Genomic DNA, 16,443 nt, shown 5'->3' with positions numbered 1-16,443 from the left:
CTTTCTGGATGTTTGCTTTAATTGTTCTTTAATGGGTAGCTCTGATATTAGGGCATGATATTCCTGAGACTTTTCTTTATGAGGTTCTTTCAGAAGTTTATCAGTATGTTCTACCTAGCTTCATTTTTCTTGCTGCTTCTTATAGATCCAAATAGCTTTCATATGATTTCTTGAAATATAATGTTCAGACTTTTCAAAAAATTCATGTTTTCAGGGAATTTAGTGAATTTTACTTCTCCTTCATCCACATCAGTGGTTTTGTGTATCATGTGTCTTAACATTTTCTTATATCCTTTTCTATCTTTTGATATTGTTCTCATATTTCTTGCTTTCTCATGGAGTCATTAGTTTCTGAAAGCATTATCTTGGTTTTCATGCAGTCCATTCTCTGGGGAAATTTACTACTTTCACTTCTGAGCTATTTTCTTCTTCTAGTTCTCTCTTTCTTTTTTTTTTTTTTTAACCTTACCTCCCATCTTAGAATCAATCTCTTTATTGGTTCCAAGGTAGAAGAGCATTAAGGGGCAGACTGGGAATTAACTGACTTGGCCAGAATTGTGCATCTAGGAATTAACTGAGCCCCTATTTGAACTCATAACCTCCTGTCTTTAGACCTGGCTTTCAATCTACTGAGCCACCTTTCTGGTCTCTCTAATTCTCTTTTGAAGAGCTTTTGTTTCACTTTTTGAACTATCTCCCTTCATTTCTTCTAGATATTCATATAGTAGTTCTTGTGGAAAATACATCATTTGCTGTAAGTCCTAGGTTGGAATGAGCATCATGGGATTTACAATAATTTCTTACACTTACTGTTATATTTTTTGTTTTACTTATCATATCAGTTTTAATAACAATAATGACAACTTGCATTTATTTAGCACTTTCATGTTTGAAAAGTGCATACGAATGACTCATTTTATTCTCAGAACAAGCCTAGTGTATTGGTGCTATTACCATTCCCATTTAAGGTAAGGAAACTGAGGCAGACACATTAAGTGATTTATATGTGGTCAAAAAATTAATAAAGATCTGAGGCTGGATTTTACCTTAAGGGCTTCCTGACTTGAAGCTCAGCAATCCATCCATTATGCAGCCTAGCTACCAAGAAAATTATTTCTTGATTGTGATTTGGTCAGGGAAGACTAAGTATTTGCTTAATTAGGTATGTGGGATCTAGGCAAGGCACCTTCCCTTCAAACAGCAATCTTAACTAGTAGCTCTCTAAAATTTGTAAAGTGCTTCACATACATAATCTCATCTTTACCCTCACAACAATACTATACTATTTGATAGGTACAACAGGAATTACTATCCCTATTTTTTGTATAAGAATACTGAGTAAGTTTAATGACATGGCCAGGGATGAATATCAGTGTGTCAAATATGAGATTTTTCTTCCCTCAGGGTGAAGTTTTCCTTCAATCTCATTAAACTGCCCACTTCAAATTACTCTTCTAATGATTTTGGACATCCCGTTGCTAGGTTAAACTGCTTTGATTACTCTGCCCTTGCTCTCATTCCCTCAAAATAAATTCTTTTTTTTTTCTTTTGTTAGGACCTCTGATTTTATTGTTTTGCAGATCTTAGATGAAAAAGTTCCATCACCCAGTGAAGAACTGTAATTGTTCTTCTCTTTAAGAGAGTTACCTGGGACTCCCAGGTTACTGGGCTTTAAGTTTTACAAAAACCTTTTTGCGTGATTTGCAAGAATTCTATGACCGGTAAGGAATCAAGCAAACAATTGCCATTTATTCAAATAGCCTCAAGGATTATGATAGAACCAAGGATAAAAAATAAAATAAAAAGACTCAGATCCAGAGCTTCTCATTTCAAATGTTCAATCTATTGAGCTATAATGCCTCTTCTCTATGAACAATACAGCAACCTACCTGATCTGTTTATAAAGACACAGATGAAATCCAAGCAACTTTGGCTCCAGAAATTATTATACATTTAGAAATCCAACTGATAAATATTTAATCAGGATAATATGAGATATTATATATAAATCTATGAGTAAAACACCCAATTTCTGCCAAAAACTTCAGTATCCCCAAAATAGCTTAAATTCTTCACACTAAACACACTAAAGATCCCTTCCCTTCTTATTACATTTAAATAGCCCATAATTACAGTTTGGTATATTAATGACTTGTCTTCACTTGTCAAAATGAGATACAGGAATAACTTAGTATACAAAACCAATACAGTCTTTAATTAAGTTATCAATATGTGACTTTCATGTATTCTAATATAACCTCTTTCAGTGAAAAGTGGGATGTAGGTGGGAATCCAGGAGAGGGAAGAAGAAACAAAAATCTTTCCTCCACTTGGCCTTCAATGCAGAAAGAAAAAGAGGTCATCCTCCTTATGAATAAAGAATAGATTAGAGGCAGGTGAATTCAGGAGTTCTCTCCCACCCAATAACTAACCTTTTGTTCATTTTCTAAAAACAAAACCTTTTGAAGAAAGTTTCATCCCATCCTCAACCTCACCTCCTTCTCATTTAAACCAATGCTATCATATGACTGAAATTTTCCATCCCAGTATGAAGGGTCAAATGGGCAATCTAGGGGCCAGGTTATCTTCCTTCCAACATGCCCAGATGCACACTTTGTATAATCATGTCATTAAAACAAGTCCTTTTAAGGTATATGGGGATAGAAAATGTCTTTTTTGGTTTGTTTAAAAAGCACTTCAGGGGGCAACTAGGTGGCACAGTGGATTGAGAGACAGGCCTAGAGATGAGAGATCCTGGATTCAAATCCGGTCTCAGACACTTCCTAGCTGTGTGACCCTGGGCAAGTCACTTGACCCCCACTGCCTAGCCCTTACCACCCTTCTGCCTTGGTTCCAAGACAGAGGGTAAGGGTTTAAAATAAATAAAGAAATAAAGAAATAAATAAAAGAAATAAAAAGCACTTCATAAACCTGCACCATTATAGAGACACATAGGTAGACAAATAGATATATACTATATATACATATGTATGTGTATGTCATATCTGCATACATATCTACATATGTGTGTATTATATATAATTATACATAAATAATTTCTTGGCCTTCATTATAAAAAAATCAACAAACTATATAAGTAACTATATAGATTTGGTTTTCTCCAGTAGAATTAACCCCCATTGCCTAGCCCTTAATTCTCTTCTGCCTTGTAACCAAGAAATAGTATTGATTCTAAGATAGAAGATAGGAATTTTTTAAAATAATAAAATCAGTGAAAGAGTGGAGATGACAGAAGGAGCAATCTGTAGGCAGAGATGAAATGTAACAGGGTCATTTGAGCAGGGAGTTTGGCCCTGGTAAGGACTAAGGGCATCTAATGTCAGACAGGGATGAAGGTGAAGATAGTGACAGAAGGCATATGAGTAATATAAAGAGGAGAAAAGAAGGAAATCATGGTAAATGACCTCAATTGTTTCTGTAAAATATGAAGCAAGGTTCTCAGCTGAGAAGGCATGAAGGGTATCAGGAAGGATGAAAAGACTTAGAATATAGCTTCTGTGAAAAGTGGGACAAGACAAGTTATATATGGATTGTTTAGCAGCAGCAAGGGCTCAGTTGAGGTTGTAAAATATAAATTGGTGGCGGTTGTGATTTTCACCTTTGTTACTTCATCCAGCAGTACAAATGTACAAGTGAAAGTGGTAAGTGATCAGTCATCCAAGAATGAACTTGGTAGGCTATAATCAGCAAAAGGATAAGGGGCTAAGGATTCAAGGGAAGAGGATAGTATATTGAATTCCTTCACCAACAGATCAAGATTGTGATAATTAGATTAAGTCTACACTGCCCATCTTTAGATTTAATCACCAAAGGTGAGATCACCTCTAATTCTGGGAGGTCCTAACCCATGTGTGCTAGAGTGAGTGATGAATCAGAATCAACTGACTGCCCCCTATTGGAGATGATTGGAGATGCAAATTAGGAGGGAGACACAGGAAGTGATGCATAAGTGACCTCTTTAAAAGGAGAAGGTCCTCAGTCAGCTGAGGTCTTTGGTTGAAGAGGACTTCTGGTGACAGACCTCTCCTGGTTCATGGAGGAGTGTTGGAACACTGAGACCCTGGTGAGACTGCTTTAAATATCTTCTTTGAATTCCATGTGGTGAGTTTTAAAGACTGAATCTTCCTGAACTTCTCTTAAGAAAATTCTTTTAGTAGACTTGGTGAATGAAGTTTTGCTCCATTCACCTCCAGGCCTCTGGCCCTCTAACTCTTGGCTGAGGGTTAAGATCTACCTGGATTAATTAGAGGATTGTAATAAATTACCTACTGGGTTAGATTCTTATTTCCTTATTTCCTCTCTCTCTTCTTAATTGTAAATAAACTTCCATAAAATTCAATTTTGGCTTGAGATTATTCTTAATTGAGGATTGATAATAGTTCAATATTCTGGTGACCATCTTTTAATATATTGAACCCATAAAGCCCCTTTTTCCCCTTTACAAGATGGGGAAACAAAGAGAGAATGTCCAATGCAAGAGAGAGTACTTGGAAGGGAACTGGGATTTCAACAGCATAGATGAAGAGTGGGGTTTTGTAAAAGAAAGAAGAAGGAGAGTTTAAAAAGTCGATAGATTATGACAAGGTATGAGGATTTTGATATGTGAAAACATGCTAGAATTTTTTTAATATAGACTTCATGAAGAACATTAAATAAGCCTGAAAAGTCAAGATGGATTGGGAAAGGCCTTAAAAGCCAAACAGATGAATCTACATATTGTCTTGAGTCAGACTGGAGACACCAGAACCTGGAAATTAACACAAATTTCAAGTTTCAGTTGAATTGGTTGGAAGCCAGACTGAGAAGCAAGATTGGGTTTGAGAAGCAACTATGAAGTGAGGTAATGGAATCAGTGTTTGTAGAAAGCTTCTTCTAAGGCAACTTAACAATGTTGAAAATGACAAACTTCTTAATTACTTGGATTATGCCTCTTTCCTAAGCATGAAAATCCACTTGATGATTGAATTCTTTCACTTGAGAGATTAATTTGTTTGGGCCAACCAATTAAAGGGAGGAGACAAATTTAACTCATATCTTCAAGGAAAGATCCAAAGAGAATCTTAGTTAAACCAATGGGCAAATATATGGAAGCAGACTTTTATTCCTCCCTCACCCCTATATAGAGACAATAGAGAGGTAACTGCAGAACCCCTTGGCTGAAAAGATGACAATCTTGAAGAAAAGAATCTCATGTCCCCAAAAGGTCAAAGAAGCACAAAGCCAAACAGTAGACTCAGTCTGATGGCAGTAGTGGAGTTATTACTGTTCTTATCTAGTATCATGGTGGGATACTGGGTGTTGGAGAAGAATTAGAATTATAAGGTTTCTACTATTTTAATCAAACAATCAACAAGCTTTTACAAATTGCACTGAATGATCTCTGAGGTTCTTTCCAACTGTTATAATTGGTAAATCATGACACTTCCCTGTACTAGAAAACTCAACCTTGGGACATCACTCAGCTTTTCTGAACTTCAGATTCCTCATCTGTAGGTTAAAGAGAATAATATTTTTATTATCTGCAGGATTTTAGATGAAAATCTTATATGATAATGAAATAAAATCCTTCCTCCAAAGGGAGGTAGATTGTTTGGGAAAGGTCTAGATAGATGGGAGATGAAAAACACCCACCTAGAGACCTTCCCAGGATTAGCAAAGCACAAAACTCTTGGGCTTTTGAAACCAAGTTTATTTTGTTAATTTGGGTAAAGGGAAAGGATAGGAAGAGTCCTAAACCTACAGATCTAAGCTCCACCTAACTTCTACACACCTCGTGGGAGGTTGCTCTTTGTTGCTTCTATAGATCCTGCCTACCCACTCCCTGCTCTTACTTAAACCCCCAAAACAATTTGACTATCCATTACTCTAAAAACCTAAATTATCTATAAGAAGGATAATGATAAGGAGACTGGGGTTGGCTTCCTAGGTAACCCGAGTCCCAGGTGACAAACCCTTGAGATTACCTTAGATAAGGGGATCTCTGACTGGTAGCTCTCAAACCAGTGAATTTCTGTACACCAAGGAAAAGACAGTCTGCTCTAAGGCAAATTCTCCAACCCAGGAATCCCTAAATCTTTCCACAAGATTAGGTTTTCCCAGAGGTGCCAGAGCAAAGATCCTCCTTCTAGATCAGCTAGATCAGGAGTGATAGTTACAAACAGTCCACTCCCAACATCATCCTCTCCTTTTAGAATCTTCTCCCAAGGTTTGTATCTAAATTCTCCTCCTTTCCTCTTGAACACAATCTATGAATTTCTCTCTATCCCTTTATCACTTATCCTTACAGTAACATTTGTAAACCATAAGGCACTATACAAATATAAGTTGGTGCCATTTCCAAACAAAAGCAAACAACCCTCTACTATCCTCCATAAATGCCTTTTGGATAATTTATTTCTTGTTTTGTTTTGTTTTCTAAATAATAAGCTTATATTTGTTCATATATAACTGTTAATATTTAAAGTTGTCCATTCTCTCACTAAATATTCGAAGATAAATTCACATCATTTATATCTATATGTAAAATTCCTGGGGCAAAGTAAAAAATATATTTTTAAAAAATATCTACATGAGCATTTCAATGGTAGAAGACTTTTATTGAGTTAATAAAATGCTGTCATTATTCGTACTTCATATGTGAATATAAATTAGGTCTATTACTTGTCATCAAATACAGCTCAATGTAATGACCAAAAAAGACTTCTCAAATTAATGATTAACATGTTGTTTACATATCACTTAACAAATATATTAAGCTATCTTATCTTCAGGATTATTATTAGTTTCTTTCAGAGGATATGAGTATCTTGAATTTCACAAATGCTTTGTGAATTTCATGTGTTTTTTTTTTCTCTTAGAAGAGGTGCTACTTGCTATTTTACACAATAATGAACACTGTATTTTCAAACAGCATGGAATTTTTTAATTCCACACTACCATCCTTCCTGTGAGCAAAACAACTAGAGTTCTAAATCATATTCCTGATAATTATTCACAAAGGTCCTTATTTGTTGATGGTCAATACCTGCTCTCTCTTTTCATCTTTGCCTCTTAGAATATCAAAATTGCTCCAAAATTCGGCTTGTGACAACTTCAACAAGAAGATTTATACTTCTTTCCTAAATTAACTTTTATTTATTTTGCTTACTGTTAAATATGTGTGTGTTGTCTCTGACAATAGACAGTAACCTCTTTGAAAGAAGGAAATATTTCATTTTTACTTCCAGATCCCCTATGCCTGGAGTATAGTAGGTACTTAATAAAAGGTTATTGCTAAATAATAAATATTTGAGTGGAAACAAAATTCTGATTCTTGAAAAGTACTGGATATGAATTCAAAAGGAGAGTTGTCTAAGGACTTGTTTCTTTGATTAGATGCTATAAGTCTACCGCACTTGAATTTTACTTTCTAGACCAGTGATGGGCAACCTTTGAGCTTGGTGTGCCAAAATTCGCCAAAAAACCAAGCATACATAATTCAGGTGGTGTGTCACTTCAAGAAAAAAAACCCATAATTTCATGATATTTATAGTTTAAATAACAAAAATGTATAATTGTAATATATTACTGTATTTAATAAATGAAAAACTAATTATTTAACTTACCTGCTTAGTGACAGTTGTTTTGTCCCACAGACCTCTGGCACAGACTGTCTACACTACACAACAGCAAATGTTTCATCCTTAGCATGCGACCCCATACTTCTCTGTATGTGGTCGCATGCAGCTGCGTGTCATTGAAAATGGCTATGTGTGTCAGTGCTGACACGCATGTCATACGTTTGCATCAGGGTTCTAGGGCTTAGTAGCTATATGAGTTTTCAACGTGTTTTTTTTTCTATCTAGAAACAATAAATATGTGAATGATATATTTTTAAGAACATTCTAAATTAAAGAGACAAAGTCAAGAAAATTAAATAGGGAATGTCAAAAACATGATTTGCCTATTAACCACCTATTAGAGTTGGATCCTATATATGGTCCAAGACCTACCATGAAGGGTTTAAACTGCAGATAGTACCAAACCCTATACCAGTGATGGTGAATCTTTTAGAGACAGAGTGCCGGGCCCTGCTCCCATCCTACCCTGCCCAGACCGAGTGCTATACCCGCTCCCCTCATCGAGTGCTGCCCCCACCCTTACCCTACACAGGGGAGGGAGGAAGTGCTCCCACTGGGCTGCTGGGCAGAGGGGAAAACAAAGCGAAAAATGTCATCAGGTGCAGTGGAGGCGGGATGGGGAATAGCACTGCCAAGTCCCTCTGTCTTTCTAGTAATGAATGCTAGGGGGTGGGGGGAGAGAGGGAGCTGGGTGCCCACAGAGAGCACTCTGTGTGCCATCTTTGGCACCCATGCCACAGGTTTGCCATCACTGCCCTATACAGACATTTTTCACTTTAACTTTTAACACCTATGTTAACTTTATTGCATAGTAGTACTGTGTTCTCTTTCTCCACTCCTGATTCTTAGCTTGGTGTTCCCTATCTTCTTATTCTTTTAATAACAGAATTATTATTAAAGAAATAAAATTAAATTATGTAAAGTATATACACACACACATATATACATATATATATATATATATATATAATTAAAGAAATTTAAAAAAACTTTAAAAAGAACCCTACAACTTAAAACAGAAGAAATGACAGGCAGAGAGATTGCCTTCATGATGGAACTCCAGGACAGAGAGAAGAGACCTTAGCTCCTCTTCTCCCACCAGATCTTAAGTCTACCTATCTTCCATTTGTATGTAATCAGTAACTTGTGTCTGTCCCCAATTTCCATGTGTCTGAACTATATACTGGTGTCCTTCCTTATCTAGTGGCAGTCCTCTTCCTGCCTCACTCCTTGTCTGAGAATTCAAGCTTAACCAAAGGTAACTGAAACCAAGGTAAGCGAAACTGCAGATAACAGGGCACTGCTCTATTCTGTCATTTTTATGGATAAAGAAACAGGCATGAAATTGTGGAAAGAACACTGGCTCAGAGTCCAGACACATGGATTTGAGTTTTAGCTTCGCTATATCCTATCTGGTGATAGTGGAAAAGTCACTTAACCTTTTTGATCCCCAGGTATCATAGTGGATAAAAATGCCACAAGTTTCTCGAGTCAGGAAGACTAGGAGGGGTTCAAAGCTTGTCTTAAACACTTTATAACTGTGTGAGTCTGCATAAACCATTTATCATCTTGGTTAGATGAACAGTAGGTTTCTGTAAAATGAAGATTGTAACATCTCTAAGCCTTATTTCAGAGAGTTCTAGTGATGGGGAAATGATTTTAAGGTATGTAAAAGATTTTTCAAAACTTAAAGCATTCTATAAATGCCAGTTGTAATTATCCTCCTAATCGTCAGCAGCGTCATTACCATCAGAAAGATGAGAATAATATTCCTCCTCCAAACAGCTCATGGCATCATTGTCAGAACAATCCTTCCCAAACCTTATAATGCTAAATGTGTCAGCCTAAGTGTTAGCTGAAAATTTTAGGCATTCTTCTTATTAAAAACAGTTGTAATGATTAACTTTTAGACAGCTCTTTATGGTTTACAAAGTTCTTTACATATATCTTGTTTGATCCTCATAATAATCTTGCATGTTAGTTGCTAATATATACCCATTTTATAAATGAGGAAATAGAATCTCAGAGAACTTAAATGACTTTCCCAGAATTACACTGCTAATATGTGACTTCAGCAGTAGTCAAACACATGTTTTCCAGACTACAAATCTCTCATACTGTTCACTATGGCTATGTTGTCTGTTTTTTCTTTAAAAATATTAAAATTTGCAAACAAAACAACTTCTAAATTGAGGATGATTCATTTTTATGAGTTGGCATATTAGAAATAAAGGAAGAGAATTTTAATATACATTAGACTTTCTACTTCTCAAGAAAGAAATTTTTGTATTATCTTGATTTCTTAAATAGAATATATCCCTAGTATGATAGTAAAATTATTCATAGATTCCATTTTTTTCCTTCAGATAGAGTATTTTTCTGCAGCTTTGAACAGTCAATCATATAAATACTATATCAAAGCTTCTTATCATATAAAATAAAATTAATAACTTGATTAAGAGCAAAGCAGACTATATAAGCAGAAATGAACCAACTCAATGAAAAATATACATGATTACAAAAATAACTATAAATGTGCTGCTATAGAGTAACCAAAAAAATGAAAATGAAGTCTAATTCCCTATAAATTACTGAATTAGAAATTATATTGAAAGTGATATCATTCTATGTAAATTATCTTAGTACCAAAGAGAGAAAAAGAAGGTTGCTGGTTAGTTGTGTCCAACTATTCATATGCCTGGGATTTTCTTGGCAAAAATAGTGAAGTGATTTGCCATTCCTACTTAACTGGATTAAAGCAAACAGAGGTTAAGTGATTTGCCCAAGTCACACAGCTAGTAAACAGTAAATGTTTGGGGTCAGATTTGAATTCAGACAGATTCCAGACTCCAGACCCACAATTCTATCCACAGAGACAACTATTTGCCTCCTATGCAGAGGTTAAGTGAAGTGTCCAACCTCACAAAGCTAGTGTCTGAGCTTAGATATGAACTCAGGTGTTTTTAATGTCAGTCCTAGAATCCACTGAGTCATATAGCTGCCCCCCAAGGGAAGGTTCAGAAGGTAAAGGGAGGAAACAACTTGGGCCTGTGATTTCATTGGAAAGGGAAATTCTGAAGTTTCTTCAACAATACAGGCTAGTATCTGCTCTGAAATTTATTGCCTTAAAAAGTTATCTGATACATAGAAAAGTTAGGTGACTTACTCAGGGTCATGCTGTTAATACAAGTCAGGGGAAGGATTTGAAGACTTTTCTTCCCATCTCTGACTATCTTTATAGAAAATTCAAATTACAAATTATTTTTGTCACATTCTAATTCTGAGTATAAGCATTGGACTCTCAGACATCTGTTTGTTTTGGGAAAGAAATGTATTCACTGCTTGATTCAGGCACTGTGATGACTCTATCCAATATCATTTTCAGAAGTCTTCACCATTTGTGTTTGTCAATGTTAAAAAAAAAGTATTAAAGACAAAACTCTCTTTCCTCTAAGACCCTATAACTTAAATGATAGAAGCCAAAGAATTCAAAATAAATTGTAATGGAACAAGTAGAAGTATTAGCTTGAAAAGTTCAAAGTAATTTGCTGGTTGATTTCACTTTAGAATAATACAAACTTTTAAATGGGGAACTATAATTGAAAGTCTTCATAGAAAAAATACTTAGTTCCTAATGGGATAAAAGAACCAAGAGTATCTGAAATAATGTTTGCCACTGCTGTGTTTATTTCTTCTAAACTATTAATTTTAGAAAATGATTTGTTTACATGTGATTAAGTATGTCATAAACTCAAGATTAGGAAATTATGTAATAGAGATTATTTTTTATTTTTTGGATAGCAATGAGAAAGTAGAGAGATCATTTAAAATCTTATTTTTTTTTTAAGTCTACCTGTTTGCATTTTCAACCTTCAATAGAAATCCAAACACAGCTAGACTACTTTCTTTTTGAGTCATTGGTCTATGTGTATTTAGCATTTCAAAGATTGTCAAAGCTAATAATTTCATTATTTTTTCATAGACAGGAGCAGCATTGATCAGTGTTACGATGTCAGTTTTATTATAGTCTCTGTGATTCATTTACATCTTGCATAATTCAATTAGACAAAAAAGAGACAGTATTGCCTAGTGGATTGAGAGATGGCCTGAAAGCAGGAAATGCTAGATTTAAATTTAACCTCTAATGCATATAGATTGTATCAGGCTGGACAAGTCACTTAACCTTCAATTCTCTAAACTGGTACTTTTCAAACATCATGGTCTGGGGGCAGCTGGGTAGCTCAGTGGATTGAGAGTCAGGTCTAGAGACAGGAGGTCCTGGGTTCAAATCTGGCCTCAGACACTTCCCAGCTGTGTGACCCTGGGCAAGTCACTTAACCCCCATTTCCTAGCCCTTACCACTCTTCTGCCTTGGAGTCAATACACTCCAAGACAGAAGGTAGGGGTTTAAAACAAAACAAAACAAAACATCATAGCCTTAGGACTTCTTTACACTCTTAAAAATTATTGAGAACTTCAAATTGTTTTTGTTTATGTAGATAATATCCATCAATATTTACTATATTTAAGAGTAAAACTAATAAAATGTTAGAATATTTACTTATTTCATTTAAAATAACAATAAACCCATAAAATTTTCATTTTATAAAAAAAACAATATTTTCAAAAAATATATAATGAGAACGGTATAGTTTTGCAAATCTAATGTCTGGCTCGGTATAAGACAACTTGATTTTCATATCTTCTGCATTAAATCTGTTTTGGTTGAAAAAAATTCAACCTCAGAAATACATCATTAGAAATAAGAACATTTTAATAGACAAATGATGTATTTTATTAGCATAATTTTGACATTTGACTTATTTTAAGATTCAAACGACTCCATGAAAAGTTCTTGTAGACCCTAAACAGTCAGCAGACCACATTTTAAAAGCTGCAACTCTAGACAATTCTCTAAGACTTTAAGTTTCAGAAAAAGGAGCCTACCTACATACTTGGACTCTCTTCCAAGAGTTACCTATCCCAGTAAAATCACAGGTACAGTCTCTATTCCCATCCCTATGTGTTGGGCACTTCAAGGAAAGGGTTATTGTTTTTTCCAAGTTCAGATTATGATCTTTTTTTCTTTTTTTAATTAAATTTATTTTAACCGATTTCTTTAAAAAAATTTTTCCTAACATCACACTTCTTTTCAAATATACCTCTCCTTCCTTCCCTACCCAGGAGAAAATGCATTGTAACAATTAATATAAACAAGAGAAAAAAAATTTGGAAAAAAAACTAACCAGCATATCTTCTGAGTAAGAAAGTACATGCAGTGTCCCAAATTTGTAGTCCCCCAACTCAATCCATTTTTCTAAAGAAGTGCGATAATTTAATATGACTACCCTTAAATTTTAACATCAGTTTCCCCTCAAATACATGAAGGTATGAATTCTGGAATTTTGGTGCTTAGGTTCAAAACTACTTCTTCTCCAGGCTTGTCTGCCTTTTTCCCCCCTCTATATAAAACATATCAGCTAAATTGAACTATAATTCCCCAAATAAAACTTTTATTTTCTTGTCTCTGTATCAATTCTTCCAATTGAAACATTTGCCTTTTCTACTTAAGCACTAACCTATCAGTTCCTACCATCTCTATATATTTCCAAAGTTTCAAAGCTTTCTCCTGCTACCAGTAGTGACCTACAGCTTCCACACTCCCTGATCCCCAAACTAGATAATGGTCTCCATTTTCTGAACCCATTAATATCCTGTTATTTAAAAAATGAAACTAATATTACAGCACATATTGCAGATATATATGTGTATATATTCACTTTAGTATAAGTTTCTTGAAAGCAAGAATTAGGTAGTATTTATCTTCATAATCTCCCACATTGCCTAGCACAATTCAATAATAATTGAATAATTGAAATGTATATTAACATAGGCAATGATGAATAAGCAGAAAAACAATTTCTTAAGATCCCACAAGAGTTTTAAAAGAAAAAAGATCACCACTGTAACAAATTTACTAACATACCATCACATCGTGGGAAGGGGTAATTCCAATTTCTGTTGATCCCATGCTGACAGGTAAGCACCGGATGGCCTATTAAAACATATCCTGGGTAGCATTCAAATGAAATGGATTGCCCCACACTATAATCCGAGTTGACCATATACCCATTTTGAAATGGTGGAGGATCAGGGCAGTTTTGTAACTCATAAGCTGCAGAAAACAAAAAGAGAATAACCAGAGAATAAATAATGTTTAATACATTAAGTTAATGTTAAATAAGGAGATATCAAGTGACTGAAGATATTATTGTACTTCTCCAAAATGAGTCCTTCAACTACCCAATCAGTTATCACTCTAAAATAAACATTATGTTCTAATCACTACGGATAACTCGTAGATTCTAAAGATTTTTATTTTGTGTCAAACAAAAGTCATATGGCCCCATTTTCCTTTCTAAAAACAATTTACTGAAATGAGTTTTAAAAAGTGACATTTCCATGCCACCAAGAGCCTTAAGAAATGTAATGACAGCTCTTGCTTACAAGATTTGCATCCTCTGGAGGTGACAAAGAACATAAGGAAAAGAGGGTTTGGAATATGTTTAAATTTAGAAAGAAAGATGTACAAGATGAATTTCACCAAAATACAACATAGATTATAATAAAGAGAACACAAAACAACTTTTTCATAAAATTAATGTTAACATCTTTCTTGTTAAAGTATACTTCATAGAATCATAGAATTGCAAAAGCATAGCCCCTCTTCAGGGAAGGTAAAGTCTTCTAGTTCTCTTAGAATCTGAACAGAAATCCCCACAAAGTCTCAAACAAATAGTTATACAAACTTAAATTGAACTATCAGGCCTCTAGAGGAGGATCTACCAACTTCCCATGACAATCATTCAATTTTTGGCTAATTCTACATATTTAGCATTTTTTTTCCTTTCATGAAGCCAAAATCTACTTCTCTATCAGTTCCACCTATTTCCATCTTAGGACAAATTGATTAAGTCTAATTCTTCCTCTGTGTAATAATAATAGACAGCTAGATGCTCTCTCAATGGAGAGTGTTGGCTCTTGAGTCAGGGAGACCTGAATTCAAATTTGGCCTCAGATATTTACTATCTGTGGACTCAGGGCAAATAATAACTAATGTTCTTACTATGTTTAATGTTTGTTCAATAACAATCTTTTTCATTAGATGCTATTACATATTTTTTTAAATCTTTAACTTCTGTGTATTGGCTCCTAGGTGGAAGAGTGGTAAGGGTGGGCAATGGGGGTCAAGTGACTTGCCCAGGGTCACACAGCTGGGAAGTGTCTGAGGCCAGATTTGAACCTAGGACCTCCCGTCTCTAGGCTGACTCTCAATCCACTGAGCTACCCAGCTGCCCCACTATATTATATTTTTAAAAAGAAATTGAACCCCAGAAAGATTAAATGTCTTACCCAAAGTGACTCAGCTAATTAACATTCAGAGGTAAGATTCAAAATCTGATCTCTCTTTACTCATTTTCCATAGATCTATACCACATTGCCAGTTGTTCTTCATTTGTTCAATTATGTCCAGTTCTTTCTGACACCAAGGACAATAGCATGCGCATCATTTCATCCTTGGCCATCCCTTTTTCCTTTTTCCTTCAATTTTTCCCAGCCAGTGAGTCTTCTCATTACATGGCCAAAGCACATGCTAGATGAAAGTCCTTCAAGTACTTGAAGACAGTTCTAATGTCCCCTCTGCCCTTTTCTTCTCCAGCATAAACAGCATTATTTCCACTGCTAAACTGACCTCCCCTCTCTTGGCTCACTACTTCCTGCATGCCCTGCCTGAGAATAGCCTTTTTTCAGCAAACTTTGCCTATCCTGTCTTGTGCAGCCCTATCTTCTCTATGATCTTATATTTCTTGCTTTTCTTTGCATTATACTGTTTTCTGAAATTTCAGCATTTTCTCTTATCCTTTGCCTATTCTTTCTTCTGTCCATTCTGCAAGGATCACCTCAAATGAATTTTCCTTTATAAAACCTTTCTATATCCTGAGATTTAATGATCCTTTTCTGATTTATGGTACTTTGTTCCCCATTAAGATTCTACTTAGTTGGGGCAGCTGGGTAGCTCAGTGGATTGAGAGTCAGGCCTAGAGACAGGAGGTCCTGGGATCAAGTCCGGCCTCAGACACTTCCCAGCTGTGTGACCCTGGGCAAGTCACTTGAACCCCATTGCCCACCCTTACCACTCTTCCACCTAGGAGACAATACACAGAAGTTAAGGGTTTAAAAAAAAAAAAGATTCTACTTAGCATGTTACATTTGTGTGCCTGGGTTATGTTATCTCTCTGAAGACAGAAAATGCCTTATCTTTGTTTTTCTTTGAAGTAGCAAAAGGGACCTTAGTGATAATAAAATCTACCTCCTCCGTTTTACAGAAGCAAAGTGAAGTCTGGCATCTCTTATAGTATTTTGAACATAGTAGGTACTCAATAATTGTTTTTGAATGATTCAATCAATCCCCTTGGTGAATGATACATTTTCTCTTCTGTCTTCATTTTATCTTTCTGGGCCCACATCAATCCCCTTGGTGAATGATACATTTTCTCTTCTGTCTTCATTTTATCTTTCTGGGCCCTCATTTTAAAAGTGAACATATTCTAATATGCCTTTGTCCAGAAGGAAAAATGTTTTTCTTTCTCTGCTCTCAAAATAATTTTTGTTTTTATCCTTCCCTAAATTCTTCAATTCAGTAGATGCCTTCCTTGGTTTTTTAATAAATGCTACCTGGAAGACAGAAAAGATGGAGCTAGGTGGCTCACAGGATAGAGTACTGGTCCAGGCATCAAGAAGA

The 16,443-nt window shown here is 35.3% G+C and overlaps 1 protein-coding gene across 1 annotated transcript in view; it reads right to left on the bottom strand.

Moving 5' to 3' along the window:
- CSMD1 (CUB and Sushi multiple domains 1) overlaps positions 1–16,443 on the bottom strand; it is a 2,120,031-nt gene that overhangs the window by 260,017 nt on the left and 1,843,571 nt on the right. Inside the window, exon 43 of the mRNA XM_044659558.1 lies at positions 13,627–13,815. Within this exon, the coding sequence (XP_044515493.1) occupies positions 13,627–13,815 (189 nt within the window). The remainder of the gene's footprint in view (positions 1–13,626; positions 13,816–16,443) is intronic.

Source organism: Gracilinanus agilis, chromosome 2 (assembly GCF_016433145.1).
Source record: "Gracilinanus agilis isolate LMUSP501 chromosome 2, AgileGrace, whole genome shotgun sequence".
NCBI classification, from domain to species: domain Eukaryota; kingdom Metazoa; phylum Chordata; class Mammalia; order Didelphimorphia; family Didelphidae; genus Gracilinanus; species Gracilinanus agilis.
This window is presented reverse-complemented; position numbering and strand designations above follow the sequence as displayed.